General features: G+C 44.4%; 1 protein-coding gene across 2 annotated transcripts in view; it reads right to left on the reverse strand.

Annotated features, from left to right (window-relative positions):
- The window catches only part of TSPAN9 (tetraspanin 9), a 397,258-nt gene that overhangs the window by 155,138 nt on the left and 221,802 nt on the right, over positions 1-20,318 (reverse strand). For both annotated transcript variants that reach the window (XR_011030604.1, XM_068278359.1), the window contains exons 4-6: positions 7,951-8,052; positions 6,181-6,312; positions 3,224-3,307 (exon numbers count right to left, since the gene is read on the reverse strand). Coding sequence is in view for 1 of the 2 variants with exons in the window: in XM_068278359.1 (XP_068134460.1) it covers positions 3,224-3,307; positions 6,181-6,312; positions 7,951-8,052 (318 nt within the window). In the remaining variant the exon portion in view is untranslated. The remainder of the gene's footprint in view (positions 1-3,223; positions 3,308-6,180; positions 6,313-7,950; positions 8,053-20,318) is intronic.

A 20,318-nucleotide genomic window follows, 5' to 3' on the forward strand; every position in this document is an offset into this window, starting at 1 on the left:
GCAGCAGAAAAACCGCTCACCCTGCTCCTGCACAAGTCCCGACGGCGTTAAAGAGACTCTGTAACAAAAAAAAGTTCCCCTGGGGCGTACTCACCTCGGGAGAGGGAAGCCCCAGGGTCCCAATGAGACTTCCTCCTCCCCTGTAGCTGCAGGCAGTCCAGCGCTGGCTTCTCCCGAAGTGTCCCGGAATCCTCCCTCGACCAGTCTGACAAGCGCAGATTTATTTACCTTTCCTGGCTCCAGCGGAGGCGCTAATGCGGCAAACCGTACGGAGACAGGTGGAAATAGACGATCTCTGTCGGGTCCGGTCTACTATGCAGGCACAGGAGACTTGCACCTGATCGGCTATTTCCGCCTATCTCCAAGCGGAGAGCCAATACTGCGCCTGCGCTGGAGCCGGGAAGGTACATATTTACATCCCCGCTGTTCGGAGGGGCACAGCGGGACCGCCGTGGGACACAGGAGGACGGGGGAAGCCTCGATTGGATCTGGAGGCTTCCCCCCACCCGAGAGGAGTACCCTCAGGGGAACTTTTTGTAGTTACAGGTTTTCTTTAATTACTATTCCTCCTCCAGGCTGCTGTGGATTCAGGGAGAGACATAATTTGGCTTCCAGCTATTGCTGGCGTCCGGATTACACTGAAAGTCATTTGGGCTCAGTCTTCTGACGGCGCTCAAGTTACTGTCTGAGCACCCCTATAGCCATAATTCACATACGACCAATACGAGTCACATGATTGCATTGGTCACATGATCGGTAGCTGGCCATTGGCCGAGGAAGGTGTTTGACTGTGAAGTACGGAGGAGAAACGCTGCGCCTGGAAGCAGGTAAGTATACGCCCGCTCCCCATACTTGCGGGTGGGGAGCGGGTGGAGTGTGCCCCCAAAGCTCCCCCCCATTGTGGTGGAGGCCGAATGGGCAGTTGTTACGCCCATGGTGCCAGGCTATCCACCATTTTTTTCTTGCTGCAGTTTCTATTGGTTTCTAATAACTACAGGAGCTGTCATGTCCTCCCTTCCCTCTTTCTAGCTGCCCTTATTTAGGAGGAGGTGCAAAGATAGCATCTGTGACTCCTCTAAACTGTTTAAAGCACAGTGTCCTATCTTCCCACCACCCCGCTGATGAAAGCTTTTGTTTGCTCTCTGTTAATGAGTGCAATAAAATTATTACATCAGTCCATATCTGCCTGAAATTTCTGCAGTAGGGCAGGCCCTGCCGTCCACAGAAGTAGGGTAATAAAAGCCTCTGGTAGGCTTTTAAATGTAATATAGAAGTTATTTTTTTAAAGAAATTAGCCACATTGTTGGCATGCATTTTTAATGTGCTACTAAGATGCCCTGAGTGCTACAAATGTGCTCAGTTCACTTTAAGGTTCCCTTTAATACTGACTGTGCTACTACATTCGGAGACGTTACTGGGGTTATTCCAGAACAGTAAATGACGGTAATTAACGCTGGTGACTTTTCACGGACGACCGCCGCGAAGGGCCTTGAGGGCAGTCACATTTCGCTGAATAACAAATTCCTGGGAGCGCAGACAAGTGACCTATTTAAACAAATGACAGCAGTACAGAGCTGCGTTTGAAGACTTCGGCTTCACAGTTTTTAAAAGGTTGTCTTTCTTCTCTCCAGGTGAGGGAGGAATTAATGAGACATTCGCGAAACCAGCCGCGCCGTTACGCAACGCGAAATGTCATTACAAGTAGAATACAGGTAACCGGAAGGATCTACGTACAACAGATCGCCTACACAGACCTGAACTGTAACACGGCTATACAGAAAGCAGGACTGCCCTGTTTCTGTGAGCGGAGTCACACTTAAGTCTCGCTCACACTAGGGGGCGTTTTTGGCCTTTTTTCAAGCGCAGGCGATTTTCAAAATTGCCCACAAAACGCTGGTGCAATGAATGTCTATGAGAAGGTTCATATCAGCGCATTTCGTCCGCTTTGCGCTCTGCAAAGCGGTGCCTGTACCATTTTTGGTTTAATGGAAGGTATAGGAAGACCGCTAAACGCTCACAAAATCACTTTATCTGGCGATTTTAAGAATAAATACATTGTATTTATTCTTTTCCGGGACAAAGAGTTCACTTCCTGACTGACGCTCTGCAAAAGCGTTTTGCACAAAATCGTAGCGCGCAGTGGAGCGACGGGAGGGAGAAGAAATAATCACGTACAAAGTCGCAAACCACTTGCGTTTGCGATTTTAGATGTGAACAGAGCCTTAAAGTGTACCAGAGCTCAAGTTATAAGAAGAGCCGAAACTTACTCGCTGCTTCCTCCTGCAGCATAAGCACGTCCGAGTCCCTCGCCGTCATCCCGTGGTCTGCCGTTCTGCCGCCATCAGCCCCGGTAACAGGCTCAGTCGGGATAAGTCTGGGTCGCTGCGCATGCTCAGTAGACCGGGACTGACACAACTGACCCAATTAGCGAGGCTAATTGCGGCAGAACGGCAGACCGCGGGAGGACAGGGAGGGACTCTGTGATGAGGAAGCGGCGGCTAAGTATCGGTTCTTCTTATAGCTAGAGCTCTGGTTTCCTTTTAAGTGGGATAAAACTCTGACATAACATTCAATAAAAATGTGTTTCCCTACTTTGTATTACCCATACAGTTATCCTATTTGCTTTGGTGCACAAATAACATTGCCTGTTTACAAATAATTTCCCAAAGTACAGTTTATCTGCTCTGAAGGCTGCCATTGCATTTTATTGCATAGCTGCTGTATTTATAGATTAAAAATCTATCTAGTGATCACTTCTCAGCTCTTTCTGCTTCTCAGCTCGGTACAGCTCAGTTTTGGCAGTTTGCTAATGTTTACTAAATGTATCTGACAAAGGCATGTAAACAAAAGATAATGTTATCTCCTCTTTGGATGTGGCCAGAAGCTTTCCAGTGAAGCAAGGAGCTTTCCACTGAAGAACAAAAGTGTTGTGTTTAACTGTTTGAATGCTGCCCTGCTACAATTTTTTTGTGGCAGTAGATTTTATGCTGTAAATATTTTTTTTTTAAAACACAGAGGAAATGTTGAGTTTTATATTTTACTTTAATGCACATGAAACAATGAATCTGATTGGCTGCTCTGTATAAAACCTCCCATTCAGCTCCAGTTGAACTGCTCCAATGCCGAAAAACCGTCATCGTCCCCCCATGGGACCGGGGGATCTGCAGTTCACACACTGGTCTACAATGCTGCATGGCAACAGAAGAATGAGAATTCTCCATACCTGTATTATGAGAATGCACATCCCTATGGAGCCCAGCACATGCTTGTTGTCTTCAAACCATGTCTTCACTTTCTCGTAACAGCCCTGAATAGAAAAGCAAGGAAAGAAACTGTATAAGGAATATGCAAAATTTTCCACTTTACTTGAAGTATATCCATGAAGAAATATACCTTAAAGCGGGATTGTCAATCAAAAAATCTAATTCCTCTTACTCACTGCTCTGTGTTTATTATGCAGTCTACAACCTGACCCGGCATTGCAAGCATTCCAATATAATCATAAATGCTTCTGTTGTAATAAATCTTATCTCAGTCCGCCTGGCTCTATTCTGGCAAATAGCTGGTTATCTCCCCTCCCACATTCCTGCTCCTCACTGATTGGCTGAGGGCAGTTCAGTGCGACACAAAACTACGAAGGGAAATGCAGCTCACCCCACTGCAGAAGCTGTTGAAATACGATCTATGCTGTGCTCACATGTGTTTACAAAGCAAGCTAGATATGACAGAGCAGTTCTGCATACACCAATTCAGGCAGAGGAGTAAGGAAGGAAATGACATCAAGATTGGCTTCAGCCAGAGGCAGTAAAGATGGAAAATGCCTGGAACAGGTTTTTCTTTATTTACTTTATAGATTTCAATACATCTGTTATGTAAGTAGGACAAGTATTTATCTACTTATACATGTGTTTTTTTCCTGGGATAGTATGGCTGACCCTCATACCTTAACGGAAAAAAAGTGACCAATGTGGATACTTACCTCAAGACACGGAAGCCTCTGCATCCTCCAGAGGCTTCCCTGGTCGTCTTCCGCCTGCCCCCGCATGAAATAGCATGGACTTGATCGGCCTCGGCTTTTTCCCGCCGAAGCCCAAGCGAGTCTGTGTTACTGGGCAGGTGCAGTGGGCCCACCTTTTAGGGGTGTTGACGCTGGAATGGCCCAGGGGAGGGGCTAATGGGTAATCAGGAAATGCCTCTGCAGGATCCAGAGACCCCCCCCCCCCAAGGTAAGTATCTAAACTGAGCACCGTTACACTGCAATATGTAAAACGAACCTCCGTATAAGGGAGGTTCATAAATGGAATGGGCTGCTGTGCCGGCGGCAGGTATTTATTTACCTTTGTACCATCTGTATGCAGCCCTCCAACTGGTCTGTAGTGGTTTGGAACTAACTGCACCGCCGTGGGAACCGGAAACCGTGGCACCTGCGGGTCTCTCCGGAGAAGATGGCCGGAGTAAAGACTAGGGAGGGGGGGATAGGAAGCAGTCCCCCAAAAAACAAGTAATGCCTGTCATCTCTCCCAACCCAATGGGCCACAATATTTATGAACAGGCATAGGTTTCCCAGAGCTCTGACATTTGGTTTCCAAATTCCAAGTAAAACTTGGGCAGTTAAAGAGGAAGTGCAGTGAAAATATAATGAATAAAATAGGTTATTGTTTACAATATTCATTTATAGAATATTTAGTCAGTGTTTGCCCATTTTAAAATCTTTCCTCTCCATGATTTACATTCTGACGCTTATCACTGGTGGTGACATGCTTAGTTCAGCCAGCTGATCTGTACAGAATGTTCATTACTGAAAGTTCTATGCACAGAGGGAGATGCTGCTTGCTTGGCAGTTGGAAAAAGCCGTTATTTCCCACAATGCAACAAGGTTCACAGACAGCAAACGGTCAGTACCATGGTCATGACATCACACTGTGGGAGGGGCCCCACCACAATATCAGCCATACAGACCTCCTCCCTGATCTATTAGAGAAAAGGTTAAGATTTCAAATGGGAAAAGGGGCATCAGCTAATGATTGGGATGAAGTTTGATCCTGGGTTAAAGTTCATCTTTAAAGGCAATCTGAAGTGAAAATAAACTCATGATATAATGATTTGTACGTGTAGTACAGCTAAGAAATAAAACATTAGGAGCAGAGACATAAGTCTAATATTGTTTCCAGTACAGGAAGAGTTATGAAACTCCATTTGTTATCTATGCAATAGAGCTTATCTGAGCTCCACGACTTTCAAAGTCGCAGAGAGCTCTGAAGACATAACTAAAGTTGTTTAGGTGATACCTTTAGAGACTAAGGGCCTGATTCACAAAGCGGTGCAAAGTGTTTGCACGCCTGTGAAAAGCCCCTTACCAACTCGCGCGCAAAATTTTGCGCGCGTAATCGCGCGGCGCACGGTGCAGTGCGCGCGATGCGCCCATTAAACCCTATGGGCACTGCGCGCGGAATTACGCGATTGCCCGCGTAAAACTTTGCACGCGGGACTTTGCGCACGATAAAGAGCACAAATCGGTGCTAACTCAGCGGTGCAAAGCTTATCACGCCTAAAGTCTTTTAGGCGTGATAACTGAGTTATCACCGCTTTGTGAATCAGGCCCTAAGTATACAAGATTTCTCTGCAAGCATTTGAACCTTTGTTTCTTCTTCAGGCATGTTTCAGAACTCTGTCTTCTGAAGCTTATTATCTCAAGTGTCAGTCACTGTATTTTGTTTTTTTCTGCAGAGAAAAGTTCAAAAGTTCCCTAGCCTGCGCTGTGAAATCATTTAGAATGCTGAGTAGCGTGTAAACTGCAAATATTAGAGAATGACAAAATGTTATAAAAAAAAAACTATATAACTGAAAATAAAAATATGAGACTATTTTCTTTGCTACTAATGTTCTTTTAATTATCCGTACTACACATACAATTCATTATATCATAATTTGTTTTCGCTTCAGTGTCTCTTTATCTTGTTGCCATCTATATATGATGCGCTCCACGTCGCGTTCCGTCTCTCCAAAACTTTCTCCTTCAAACCTGTAAGGAGGAAGTATTGGAGTGACGTGGAACTTGACATGGAGCGCATTGACTACAAGTGGCAGCAGGGGTAAGTTGACTGCCCCCCTGCTGCGGCTACTCAGCCATTAAAGACGGAGGTAATTCTATTATATCCTGGATGTGAGGACTCTACTCACCGTTCTCCACACTAAACCGGTAGAGTTGTGTCCACAGTCCTGGGAATTCTCCATGCAGCATCGGTCGGGGACCGTATTCTCTCCCAGGACTGGATACCAATCTGTGTAATCGGTCACGCCGCAGCAGTGCATCTGTGGGAAACGGAACAAAAACAACTAAAGGGTACCTGCATTGAGAAGTGGTGGGATTATACAAACATGTGAACAAATAAGTCTTAAACCAGTGCTTTATCTGTGCAGTTGGGGAAATTGGACTATTACAGTGGCAGGTCTCCCAAAAACTAATTAGAGGTTTTAAATCTTCTGAATGGCGTGGAAAATACTCCTAATAACAGGTTAGCATTGAAAAGTATTAATCTGTGTGGGGGCTAAATAAAATGAGTACAATTGTGATTGGCAAAGCACATAACTTCCTCTGGGGAGGGGATGGAAAGAGAAACTGGAATTCTACTGCAGTGAGAACTATTGTGATTGGCCAAGCCCCTTATTTCCTCTGGGGAGGGGAGAGAGAGAAAGGAACAGGAATACTACTGCAGTGGGCGTGTCTGGGATTGGCCAAGCCCCTTATTACCTCTGGGGAGGGGAGATAGAGAAAGGAACATGAATACTACTGCACTGGGCATGTCGTTGATTGGCCAAGCCCCTTATTTCCTCTGGGGAGGGGGAGAGAGAGAGACAGAGAGAAAGGAACAGGAATACCACTGCAGTGGGCACGTCTGGGATTGGCCAAACATGTTATGTGCTCCGGGGAGGGGATAAAGCTGAACAAGAATCCTACTGCATTTGGCATGGCTGTGATTGGCCAAGCCCATTATTTCCTCTAGGGAGGGGAGAGAGAGAGAAACAGGAATTCTACTGCAGCGGGCACGTCTGTGATTGGCCAAGCACTTCATTTCCTCTGGTGAGTGGAGATAGAGGGTAACAGGAATACTACTGCAGTGGGCATGTCTGTGATTGTCCAAGCCCGTTATTTTCTCTGGGGAAGGGGGGGGGGGGGGGGGGGAGAGAGAGAGAGAGAGAGAGAGAGAGAGAGAGAGAGAGGGACAGAAAGTCTACTGCAGTGAGCATAACTTATTGGCCAAGCATGTTATATCCTCTGGGGAGGGGAGAGAGTAAAAGGAAGTAACTGCAGTGAGTACAAATGTGATTGGCCAAGGCTGCTATCTCCTCTGGGGAGGGGAGAGATTAACATTAGGTCTACTGAGTGAGTACAAATGTGATTGGCCAAGCCTGTTATTTCCTCCGGGGAGGGAAGAGACTAACAGGAAGTCTACTGCAAAGAGTACAATTATGATTGGCCAAGCCTGTTATTTCCTCCGGGGAGGGAAGAGACTAACAGGAAGTCTACTGCAAAGAGTACAATTATGATTGGCCAAGCCTGTTATCCCCTCTGGGGAGGGGGGGAGAGTAACAAGAAGTCTACTGCAGTGAGCACAGTTGTGATTGGCCAAGCCTGTTATTTCTTCTGGGGAAGGGAGAGAGATAAATAGAAATTCTTGCACTGCAGCAAATACAGTTGTGATTGGCTTAGGCCATTATTTCCTCTGGGGAGAGGAGAAAGTCCCGGTCTTGTATTAATTGAAATATAGTTGTTTGGCCAATCACTGTTTTTACTGTTTGATTTGATTTGCTTGCCATTTTAAATACAAAGCAGGTCTCAGCTGCATGTCATATGGAGATAGCAGCAAATCTTATTCGTAATCACAAAACTATGCTTGCAAATTACACCGCTCTGCGCAACAGACACGCATGAGAAGAAGAAAAACCCACTTCTGCCTGAATAATGTTCCAAGCGTTCTTCAGTCCGACGTTATTCTCCGTATTGTAAAGCAATAAACCGTCTTTCAAATCCTGCTTTGCATTCTCATTGACCTGGAAGAGAGGAAAATAAAGCAAATAAATGACTAATAAGGAGGGCAATGAAAACAGAAAACAAATTGTTTATTCATTTCAATTCCAAACAGGCAGAGCTGCTTCTGAAAGAGGAATAATTCTGTGCGAGGAGAGAAAACGCCTATAAATAAATATGTACAAACCAGGTTACGGGGGGTGTCGGGGACGCTCACACCGCCCCCTAGTGGTGGGCAGGATGTATATTGCTGGTTCCTTACTGGAGTTAAAAGCCCTTCTAGCAGATAAAGCACAGCAGTCCATTTTTCAAGCAGAAATCATCTGTGTTATAAAAACAATCATTTTACCTGCAAGACCAACATGGTTATATAAAGTAGTGCATGGCGTGCAGAGCTGCCACACACAACTATAATCAGCGTTGCTTCTGGAAAGTCAGTGACTGCGGTGTTCCCCACTGGAAGCAATGACAGTAATGTCTGTATCAAGCAGAAGAATATTATTTTTTGTTTGTTTTTGAAGGAGAAGCTCACATCAGCCGCAGGTCTAACTAAATAAAAGTGTTATACATGCCTGGTGGTTCCTCCAGCCCCACGCGCACGGATCGCTCCAACGCCGCCGTCTTCCGCTGCCTGCAGCTCCAGTATCGGAGAACTAACGGACCCAACACGGGAGATGCAGGCAGCGGAGGACGGCGAAGTGGGAGCGATCCGTGCGGATGGGGCTGGAGGAAGCACCAGGTGTGTATAAAACACTTTTTTTTTTTAGTCTCTGGTACCCTATAACCATTTCAGCCCGCGGGGATTTTTCACCTTATGCATCAGAGCAATTTTCACCTCCCATTCATTCGCTAATAACTTTATCACTACTTATCACAATTTATTGATCTATATCTTTTTTTTTCCGCCACTAATTAGGCTTTCTTTGGGTGGTACATTTTGCTAAGAATTATTTTTTTATAAATGCATCTTAACAGGATTAATAAGAAAAAGAAAACATTCTCAGTTTTCGGCCATTATAGCTTTAAAATAATCCACGCAACCATAATTAAAACCTATGTATTTTATTTGCCCGTTTATCTCGGTTATGACACCATTTAAATTTTGTCCCTATCACAATGTATGGTGCCAATATTTTATTTAAAAAATAAAGGTGCATTTTTTCCGTTTTGCATCCATCACTATTTACAAGCTTATAATTTTAAAAATGTTCGTAGTATACCCCCTTCACATGCATATTTTAAAAGTTCAGACCCTTAGGTAACTATTTATGTCTTTTTTTTTGGTGTGGGAAATAAACAGTTAATTTGTAATGTTATTATATGTGTTAATTGTAATGTAAAAAATATGTAGCTGTAGCTTTACTATTTGGCCACAAGATGGCCACCTTGAATTTTTTTTCCCTCCTTGTGCTTCTCGCTAAACGGAAGCACAAGGGGGATGCAGAAAATTTACAGGCAGAAATACTGAAGTCTCTTGTAAGAGCGCTTCGGTTTTTCTGCTGGGGAGACGGATAGGTGATCGGGAACCACCACAGGGGCGTGCGGGAGCACGCCAAAGCGCGGCACCGCAGCAGAGCAGCCGCCCGGACGTGAGCTTCACGTCTGGGCGGCAGAAATAGTTAAAGACCTTATGCACAAACAAACAAAATTTTCAGTTAAAGGGGTTCTGTCACCCCCTGCAGCTGGAATGTCCTGCGCCGTCCTCCTCCGATGCTCCGTTCCCCGCCACCGGTCCCGGTGTAATTATTCGTCTAACTAGACGAATAGAAGCACGGCTGCGCGCTCACTCCCGCGCAGTACGAAGTTTTCCTGTACTGCGCCTGCGCAGTAAGCTCACGATTAAACACGCGGGAGCGAGAACTTCTATTCGTCCAGCTAGACGTATAATTACACAGGTGTCGGCAGCGGGGAATGGCGCATCCAAAGAGGACGGCGTGGAACATTGCAGCTGCAGGGGGACGATAGAAGCCCCAGGTAAGTGGCAGTTTTTGTTTTTTAAAAGGTCAACAGAACTCCTTTAAGTGCCCACAGAGATCTAGTGGAACAATGATGCCTGGAGTGGGATTGTAACCACAAATTTTGTCACAAAGTTAACTGAGGTTAATCTACAGAAGGTGGCAAAACTCATCTAAGCTACATGTCTTGAAAGTTTTGAAAAAAAAAGAGGGAAATTAGACTTCCTGGATGTGCAGTCAGTAACTCGTGCAGGAAGATGAGCATTTGGATGCACTATGTATACCAAACACAGTACCATTGCCATAGGGTTTTTGTGCCGGTTTTAGGAAACCATAGATGGCTATTGTAGAAATTCCAAGGTAAGCTCAGTGCCATAAAGAGAAATAAGTGTTTAATGAAAGTGTCCCCCAAGTTATAGTAATTTATTGCATTAAAAACAACAACAACAAACAAAAAGCGTTTTTTACTCCAATATCTACTTTGAAAGAACACAGCCTATTCAGTCACTGCAGAAATTGTTTCTGTTAGCCTTTAAATGCGATTTCAGAAGGCTTTCTACAGCTCATGCGGTCATAACGAGTTAAAGGAAAACTAAACTGAAGTGAGAGGGATATGGAGGCTGCCATATTTATTTCCATTTAAACTATACCAGTTGCCTGGCTGACCTGCTGGTCTCTTTGGCTGCAGTAGTATCTGAACCACACACCTGAAACAAGCATGCAGGTGATCCAGTCAGACTTCAGTCAGAGGCAGAGCACCTGATCTGTATGCTTGTTCAGGGTCTATTGCTAAAGTATCAGAGGATCAGCAGGACAGCCAGGTAACTGGTATTGCTTAAAAGGAAATAAATATAGCAGCATAAAGAAACTGTAACCAAGAATTAAACTTCATCCCAATCAGTAGCTGATGCCCCCTTTCCCATGAGAAATCTATTCCTTTTCACAAACGGACCATCAGGGAGCGCTGTATGGCTAATATTGTGGTGAAACCCCTCCCACAGTGTGATGTCATGACCATAGTCCTGACTGTGGGAGCCTTGTTGCATTGTGAGAAATAACAGCTGTTTACAATGACAAAAAAGCAAGCAGCATCTCCTTCCAGTGACATCGCCTGCCAGCAGTAAAAATGCCACCATGTGATAAATGTCAGAATGTAAATCAGGGAGAGGAAAGATTTTACAATGGGCAAACACTGACTAAATCATTTATACATAAGTATTCTAAAACTGAAGCACTTTTTTAATTACACAAATTTTCACTGGAGTTCCTCTTTAAGCAACTTTCTCCTGGCAGAGCGGAGTCTTTCTATTGTTCCTCAAGGTGACCCTGTTATCTTTAAATCTGTCATTTAAGCTTTTTCTCTCTTTTGATATCTCTATAACCATCTCCCAGTAATTGGTCGGAATGCTGACTACAGAGTTTGAAGAACATTCAAAAAGGTTTTTATTGATAAAATTAAAATTTGATTACATCATCTCGCCACTTATCACAGTTCTAAATCTTCTAAATCTTTTTATTTTTAACCTCCTGATGAATTTTGGAAGTAGTAGAACTGCCTAAAAATTAACCTTTATTGAGAATGCATTTTAAAACTAATTTATTCAAAAAGTGAGATTGTCTAGATATACAAAACAAAGCTCTGACAGGAGCTACATGCATTTGCGGTGGGATTTATAATTTTTTACTGGTGGGGAGAATAGGTTTGTCCATCTGCACGGTTCACACTTGTTATCCTCTGACGAAGCTCCATCTTAGAGCGAAACATGTTAGGTTAAGTTGTGTCTGTTCACCGCTTGCACTCATTCTGTCTGCCCGTTGGACCACTCAACTCCTCTTTTGCTGCAACCCAGCAGCTTAAGAGGTGCTGACAGAGATTTGTTTTAACAACCTGAGCAAATCTGGTTCAACCACGTTTTGTTATAGCTATACCACAGGTATCAAACACAAGGCCCGCGGGCTGAATGTGGCCCTGCTTGCCATTTTACGTGGCTTTAAATGTGCATCGTGTAAACCGTGAAAAAACACACTGCCTTCCCATCCAGGGAAGCACACTGGTGAGTATTTTTTGGTTGAAACATTTTCAGTTTGAGGTGGGGTGCAGCAACAACCCATGGCCCCCCAATGAAAATATCATGGTACCCCCTCTTGGGAACCAAACCCCCTTGTGTACCTGTAAACTTCCCCAACCCCCCTTCCTCACCACCTCAGCTTACCAAAAAGACTATGGGGAAGTGAAGGCTAGCATCTTGTCTTGATCCTTTTCTGCCGAAGCAGCATGGTAGCTACTCTGCAGAAGGGGGAGGAGCTGCCCCCCTCCCCCCCATTCTCTATGGTTATGTCACTTACTTTGAGACAGTTCAATAAATGTTAAAGTGAACCTCCGGGCTAAAAATCTACTCAGCAGCACTGGAAAGGCTTGGTGTTTCTTTAACAGTTTCACAGCATCAGAACTTTGTTTTTCTTACCAAAGCATAATTTTTAGCTGCATTTCTAGGTAAGCTCCTCCCCATCAAAGAAAACTGCCCAGGCTTTTTTTCCCTGATGCTGTGCAAAGCATGATGGGATTTCCTATGTTGTTATTCACGTTGCCTAGCAACTGGGAGGGGTGATCAGGACACAGGACAGTTGGAACTGTGCCTCATGCTCCCTGTCACCTCCGTTCAACCAAAAAGATGGCTGCCCCATGAAATCAAACATTTGTCTGTTCTTTTAAAACAGGGTGGGTAAGAGATTATATTACCAATCTATTTTAATTAACATAACTAATGTAACCTAATGACAGTATGTTTGTTTAGGCTGGAGTCCCTCTTTAAATTTTAATATAGAATTTGGCCAAACGACTTAGACTAGGTTTTAGACTTTGGGCCCTTTCTTTGCTTGAGTTTGACACCACTAATCTATACGATTACACTTTTTGTATAGATTAGTCAGAGCCAGGACAAGGTCCTCCAGCACCCAAGGCTGAGACACTAAAGTGCGCCCCTCCATCCCTCCCACCCCAGCCGTCACACACTGATTGCTATTAGATAGACCCCCAGGGCCCCCAACACCTTAATCTCCAGTTATTTGGCTTGTAGTCACTGCCATGTATCCCCTTTTCTTATTTCTCTCTGCTTCAAACACAATAGGGGAATGATAGCTGAGTGAGTTGTGTACCCCCTCCTACACTGCGCCCTGAGGCTGGAGCCTCTCTCGCCTCTGCCTCGGTCCCGCCCTGTGCCCCCTCCTACACTGCGCCCTGAGGCTGGAGCCTCTTTCGCATCTACCTCGGTCCGGCCCTGCGCCCCCTCCTACACTGCGCCCTGAGGCTGTAGCCTCTCTCGCCTCTGCCCGGCCCTGAGATTAGTTTTAGCACACAGCCCAAAAAAGGTTAATGTTTCAATACCGCAGGTTCCCTCCCCTCACTGGAAACACGCTGCATATTCATTTCCCTGTACCGTTCTTTTGGAATAGTTTGGAAGTAGTAGAACTGTCACGTATTCTTTTTGTTATAACTGTAATTTCGCACAGGGATTTGGCCCTTGCCAAGATTTCGCTGTCCCGCCGACTTGAAAGTTCCCGTTAAGTGCTTGTTGGCTAACATATGTGAAGCTGAAAAGGTCTGTTCCATTATCCTAACGACTTCACCCTTATGAGCCGCGTTAGGAACTCTCGTAAAGTATATTATCGCCGTCACAAAGAGGTCTAATTTTTACTGACCTTTAAAGTTGTCTTATCGAAAACTTCTCAATGCAATCTCGGTGTCACACTCCGACGAGGGTTCATTAGCTGCTCAGTGACAGTTTAATAGGAACGTTTTATTTTAATTTATTTTTTTATTTTTTGCAATAGAAAATGTGTCATCCTCATTAAAGGGACACTTAAGTCAAACAAAAAAAATGAGTTTTACTCACCTGGGGCTTCCAATAGCCCCCTGCAGCTGTCCGGTACCCTCACCGTCTCCCTCCGATCCTCCTGGCCCTGCCGGCAGCCACTTCCTGTTTCGGTGACAGGAGCTGACAGGCTGGGGATGCAAGTGATTCTTCACGTTCCCAGACACATTAGCACCCTCTATGCTGCTATATGGTATATGATATATGCTATAGCAGCATAGATGGCGCTATTGTGGCCAGGAACGCGAAGAATCACTTGCGTCCCCAGCCTGTCAGCTCCTGTCACCGAAACAGGAAGTGGCTGCCGGCGGGGCCAGGAGGATCGGAGGGAGATGGCGAAGGGCACCGGACAGCTGCAGGGGGCTATTGGAAGCCCAAGGTGAGTAAAACTCATTTTTTTTGTTTGACTTAAGTGTCCCTTTAAGGGTGGTGACAGTCTGAAAATAAAGTATATGAATTTCTACCGACCGGCCATAAGTCACTTTGACCTCTGTATTGAGAGCTATGGCAGCTCCAGATATGAGCAGGATAAATTATAAACAACATTCGTGATTTATCAAAAGTGGGAGGTCTGAAAGGCGTCTGATTTACGGGCGTGATCACGCTGCATGGCGAACATTGAACTGAACCTGAAGTGAAAATAAACTGATGAGATACAGAATTATTTTTATCCTCCTACTAAAAGGGACTTTTCTTTTTAGTATCTCACCGTTGTCTTTTATATTTAAACATTTACAAAGTAGGCTGAATGTTTTACTGTCTCTAATCAGTTGCAGCCTATTAAGTGTCCCAGAGTTAGAAAAAGGTCAGTAGTTTATGTATTTTACAGTACAGGGAGTCCCTGATCTTGCAGCGGGTTGGATATCCGTATTGGCAGGCGTTCTTAACCCTCCTGGTGGTCTACTAAAAACCGCCAGGGGGCAGCGCAGCAGTTTTTTTGTTTTTTTTTTAAAATCATGTAGCGAGCCTAGGGCTGTGCAGCGGCATCCCCCCCCACCCGCTTCGATCGCCTCCGGCAATCTGCAATCAGGAAATCCCGTTCAAAGAACGAGATTTCCTGGAGGCCTTTCCCTGTCGCCATGGCGACGGTCGTGATGACGTCATCGGGAGTTCCGATCCACCCCTCAGCGCTGCCTGGCGCTGATAGGCCAGACTGCGTAAGGGGACGGTGGGGGGGGGGGGGGGGGGGCGGCGCGGCGGGTAGTGGCGAATCGGCGTGGCAGCGACGATCGGTGTGCACACACAGCTAGCAAAGTGCTAGCTGCGTGTAGCAAAAAAAAATTATTCAAATCGGCCCAGCAGGGCCTGAGAAACCCTCCTGCGCGGCTTACCGCCAGGAAGGTTAAGTCAGGAACTCCCTGCATTCGGACTATAAGACGCAGTGGCCCCCCACCCCCACATTTGGGGGAGAAAAAGTGAGTCTTACAGTCAAAAAATACAGTATATTCTGACATGTATCACAGGCGGGGACATCTTTAGTACTTGCAGGTTTGTTTATTGAAATCTTCCGAGCCAGTACTAAATATTATTTGTCTCCAAGGAATGTTGTGGGAGAAGAATTCCGCATAGTTAAACAGCCTAGGCTAAGCATCACTCTAAAGGGCGGGGCTACAAACCAATATACAGCAATATGTAGCTATAGAAGTCTTTCTGATGCTGAAACCAGGATAATTACCATAAAAGTGGGTCTCCTGAATCATTTACAGGTAGTCCCTGACTTACGAACGACCCGCTGATACGAACAACATGGATTCTCCGTTTCCATGGCAACAAGTCTAAACATTTTTTTTCAAACTGGGCTTGAAGTTTTTGAGAAAATCGATTTAAAATCAAAGAAAAATGGCTTTTAAACTTGTATAAGCAGGTACAGAGGGCAGAGGTGACACAGAGGGGGACACTGGAGGTACAGAGGGCAGAGGTGACACAGAAGGGGACACTGGAGGCATAGGGGAGCACAGAGGAGGTACAGAGGGCAGAGGTGACACAGAGGGGGACACTGGAGGCATAGGGGAGCACAGAGGAGGTACAGAGGGCAGATGTGACACAGAGGGGGACACTGGAGGCACAGGGGGGCACAAAGGAGGTACAGGGGACAGAGATGGCACAATGTTCCCACTTAAGAACAGATTCAGGTTAAGAATGAACCTACAGTCCCTATATCGTTCATTAACCGGGGACTACAGCATTCTACTACTTGGCACTATGGGGCCACTATACGGGGCATTTGGTGGTATCCCACTGTTGGAGCCCGCTTATGAATATGGGAATGAAATATGGGAAGCAAATTTAGTACTTGATTTACAGCACAGCTTAATCCAAGACTAAACGGCGCAACTGCTAGCGGCAATCAGGATAAGTGAATATAAACAGTGTACAGAAGCAAAGCATTGGACAGAATACCTGACTCAGGGGTCAAATGCTACTGACACTTCAATACAGCTTGCTTCCTCTCCTGACTGGATACAGGTTTTGGGGGCGGGCCAATCAGAGGTGATCATGTGACACCCAAAGCAGGAAGATTAGATTTCAAAATAAATTTCCCGGTGTTCTTGTTAGGAATGGTCAATCATTTTAAAGTTGGTGCAAATGCTATGCAACTTGGAAATGGACCAGTCAAACTGTAGCATTCCACCAGTCTATTTCAATGCTGCATACATTTGCATTACATTTCCATTAACTCACAGTTGGTCAATGAGGTGCAAATCATTCTGGCAGAGATACTGTAATTAATAAACACAGGATGTTAACCCTATGGCTGCTTCCATGAAAAGCATGAAGTAGACTCACTGCAGATTTATTGCAGGATTTGTATCAGCTGTAGCAAATAAAGGTTTTTTCTTTTAAAGGTTATTATGCTGTTGCTTATCTTCTGGAGCATAGAAGAAGTTCTGAGTTCAGGTGCGCTTTAAGACTTTTAAAGCCAATATATTCAGTGGGTACATAAATAGAGCCTCATTTCCCAGAGCCAAGCGATGGGACAAAGAGATCGACCTTTAAACGAGTCAGAAAAGTCAAAGATATGAGCCGTGACCGGGAGCGCGCATCTCCACGATGGCTTTTTAAACTATCCGGTTGGTTAAAAGGGGGCAGCAGTTCATTCGAAACTGTGCGCAAGCCACTTCTCTTCCCCGCTAATGGTCCCCGCCGCGGCACAGCCCGGTCCAAGGAGCGCTTCTCAATTAACGGGCGCTGGAGCGTGCCTAATGCGAGGTCTATGAACCGGGGAACTCCGGATGAAAAGCCAAACGGGCGAAGCTCTCAACCCGCGGACAATAAACATCTGGATCTTATGAAGCCTTCTGAAGGTGATTATATTTAGAACCTTTTGTCATTTGCGCACCATTGGAGTACTTCTATAGGGCGGTAATTGATAAGTACTTGATATGGAGATGACAGGAAGATGACTTTGTTCTAAGATTAGAAACTATAAGTGGCGATACAGCAACACTTGTGCGCAGCGCGAGCATCAGTTTGCATCAGAGATGGCGGATGTTATTGCTGTGTTAATTTCATAAGGAGTCTGAAGTGTTCTTGTAGGTTTTATTTGTTGCTGTGATGTCAGACTTTAGAAAAGGCAGAGTAATGCCCCATTCAGCTAATAGAATGGATTTGTGTCAGTTAACCACTTCCTGCCCCATGATGTAAAAATAAGTCACAGCGCTCTCCTCCTTACAAAATCCAAATCCTAGATAACACTGTTTATCTCTGAGCTGATAAAAAGTGCTATAGAGTTGAAAAGGAATGACCGCAAACCCCTCTCCTCCTCCCAAGGGAATTCAATGGCAGGACTAATGAGTAAACAAGTGTAAAATAAACATTCCAGGAGAAGACCGATATAACAACTGAGTAGGGTATACAATGTCTTACTAATACATTATGAAAACAAAAGCAACTGTTAAAATAAACAGGAGGGATATAAAAATTAAAATGAGAGTGTTTAATGTACAATAGAACTGTTTACATTAAAGCTATACTGTATGGTAAAGTGGATAAAGTGTGCGGTTTCTATTTTTCACTTTTTTCCTTATTTTCCTTTCAAAATGCATAGAAAATAAGGCAATTCTTTAAACAAATAGCCACAAAAAGAGTAATTTGCCCAGAAAAAAAATGTATACGGTAGATCATTTAGTTGTGATAATAAAGTTAAAGTGGTAAAAGTGTACCTGAGGCAATATGTGACATCATGGGATAAACATGTGTATGTACAGTGCCAAACATTAATACCCAGGCTGTTTTACTTGCTTTACTTTGCTGCCTGAAAGAGTTAATTTCTAGGCATGGAAGTGACAGCTTCTGTCTTGCCGATAGCTTGTCAGGAACGAGGTAAACATCACTGATAAGCAGATTTCAGCCATAAAAGTTTTCCTGGCAGAATACAACTTCTGAGGGCAGGAAGAGATAAAATACATAAACTACTGACCTTTTTCTAACTCAGGGACACTTAAAGAGGAACTCCAGTGAAAATAATTTAATATAAAAAGGTGCTTAATTTTTACAATAATTATGTATACATGATTTAGTCAGAGTTTGCTCATTGTAAAATCTTTCCTCTCCCAGATTCACATTCTGACATGTATTACATGGTGACATTGTTACTGTGGGCAGATTATGTAGCTGTTCTGGCTTTAACAGACAGCTATAAACAGCCATTTCCTGTGTGTGTCATTGTTACATTGTGGCAGTTTGCCCAGAGTACCGTACGGTACCAGAGCCTCTTGTGGGAGGGGTTTCAGCACAAAATCAGTCATACAGCGCCCCCTGATGGTCTGTTTGTGAAAATCATTATATTTTTCATGTAAAAGTGGGTATCAGCTACTGATTGGGATAAAGTTCAATTCTTGGTCGGAGTTTCTCTTTAACAGGCTGCCACTGATTAGAGACAGTGAAACATTCAACCTACTTTGTACATGTTGAAAGAAAACCATGGGATACTTTAAAAAAAAAGTCATTTTTAGGAGTAGGAGGATAAATATAATTGTTTATCTAATCAGTTTATTTTCACCTCAGGTTCACTTAAAAGGCGGTAAAAAAAGGCAAAGAGCTCTGGGTAATTTCTGTTGACTTAGGATGGGATTTCAGCAAGGACAATTTGCAGCCATTTATTTCAGTGCGGTGCTCTGTGAATGTCAGGAAAAGTCATAATATCCTCCACATAATAAACCGTCTATTCCATCCACAGCAATCTCCTGCTATTGTACCCCCTACACAATGTAAGCGTATTTCACCTCCACGTTCTACCAATCTCTTTGTATTGTAACCCCCAACACAGTGTAGACTATTGTTCCATCTCTATGTTCTATCAACCAGCTCTTATTAACAAATGATTTCCATGATAAAGGGACCCTGCAATGGGCACGAAACTTTGGAGAATTATTTTCTTTTTGAACCTGGAATAAAATTTACCAATTTACCGCTGGAGCGCTGACTTTAGTGGCGTCTCCAGGGGGGAGCTTCCTAGTGCTATAGCACCCCCTAGCTGCCAATTAGCACCCCCAGAGCACCTACATTAAAGTCGATCCGAGGTGAACTTTTACTCATTGCATAATTGTGTTCCTTTCCTATTGTTTATAGGGCATTCCTCAAGCCAAATACTTTTTTGTTTTGTTTTAATACTCTAATTCTCTATAAACTAAATGAGCCACGCCCACAGGTTTTCAGAGAGCCTTGGCAGTAGCAAGGGCTCATGGGAGCTCAGTCTGGGCAGGAGGAGGGGGAGATGTTACTAGCCATTGATGGCAGAGGGGAGGAGGGAGGAGGAGGGGGATTAGGTTTTTTTTCACAGGCTGAGTGCTCAAGATACAGTTAAGTCTGCCTCTGTGTAATGTTTACAAACAACATGGCTGCTGTCATTGTATCACAGGAAGATATAATCATATTCTATTAAAGCTGTTTGCAGCTAGATTTGCTGTGTAAACTTATCTAAACTTTAGATAAGATATATAGACAAGTTACTTGTTATAGTTAGTTTTTCATCTCGGATCCGCTTTAAGTGTGGGGCAGTCAGCATGTAGAGGAGAGAGGAGACAGCCAGCCCAGCGAGAGAGTCACTCACCTCTCCACTCACCTCCAGCACTGAAGCTTCCTCTTCCTCTCTGTCATCAGACACCACTGTGTATCTGTCTCTGCAGCCGGTGTGTCCTTTAATGTCACATGTGAGATGCTGGCAGCAGAGATAGCATATCTGGCCACCTATACTATAAGGGGTACACGACTTGGTAACCTCGGCTGCAGCACTTTACAGAGTACATAGTCATGTCACTGACTGTCCTCAGATGAGCTCACAATCTATATTAATCAAAATTGTGGCAGTGACAAAAATAGATGGCAGGACATGCACACCCAAGAATCAAAAGAAACAATTTCCAAATTAACTATTAACGTTTGTTTAGTCAAATATATTAAAAGGTATATTTAAAAATTACATGGGATGGCCAACCCGTCACACCACACCGCTCAGATCAT

The sequence above is a fragment of the Hyperolius riggenbachi genome, chromosome 3, assembly GCF_040937935.1.
Source record: "Hyperolius riggenbachi isolate aHypRig1 chromosome 3, aHypRig1.pri, whole genome shotgun sequence".
Lineage (NCBI taxonomy): Eukaryota > Metazoa > Chordata > Amphibia > Anura > Hyperoliidae > Hyperolius > Hyperolius riggenbachi.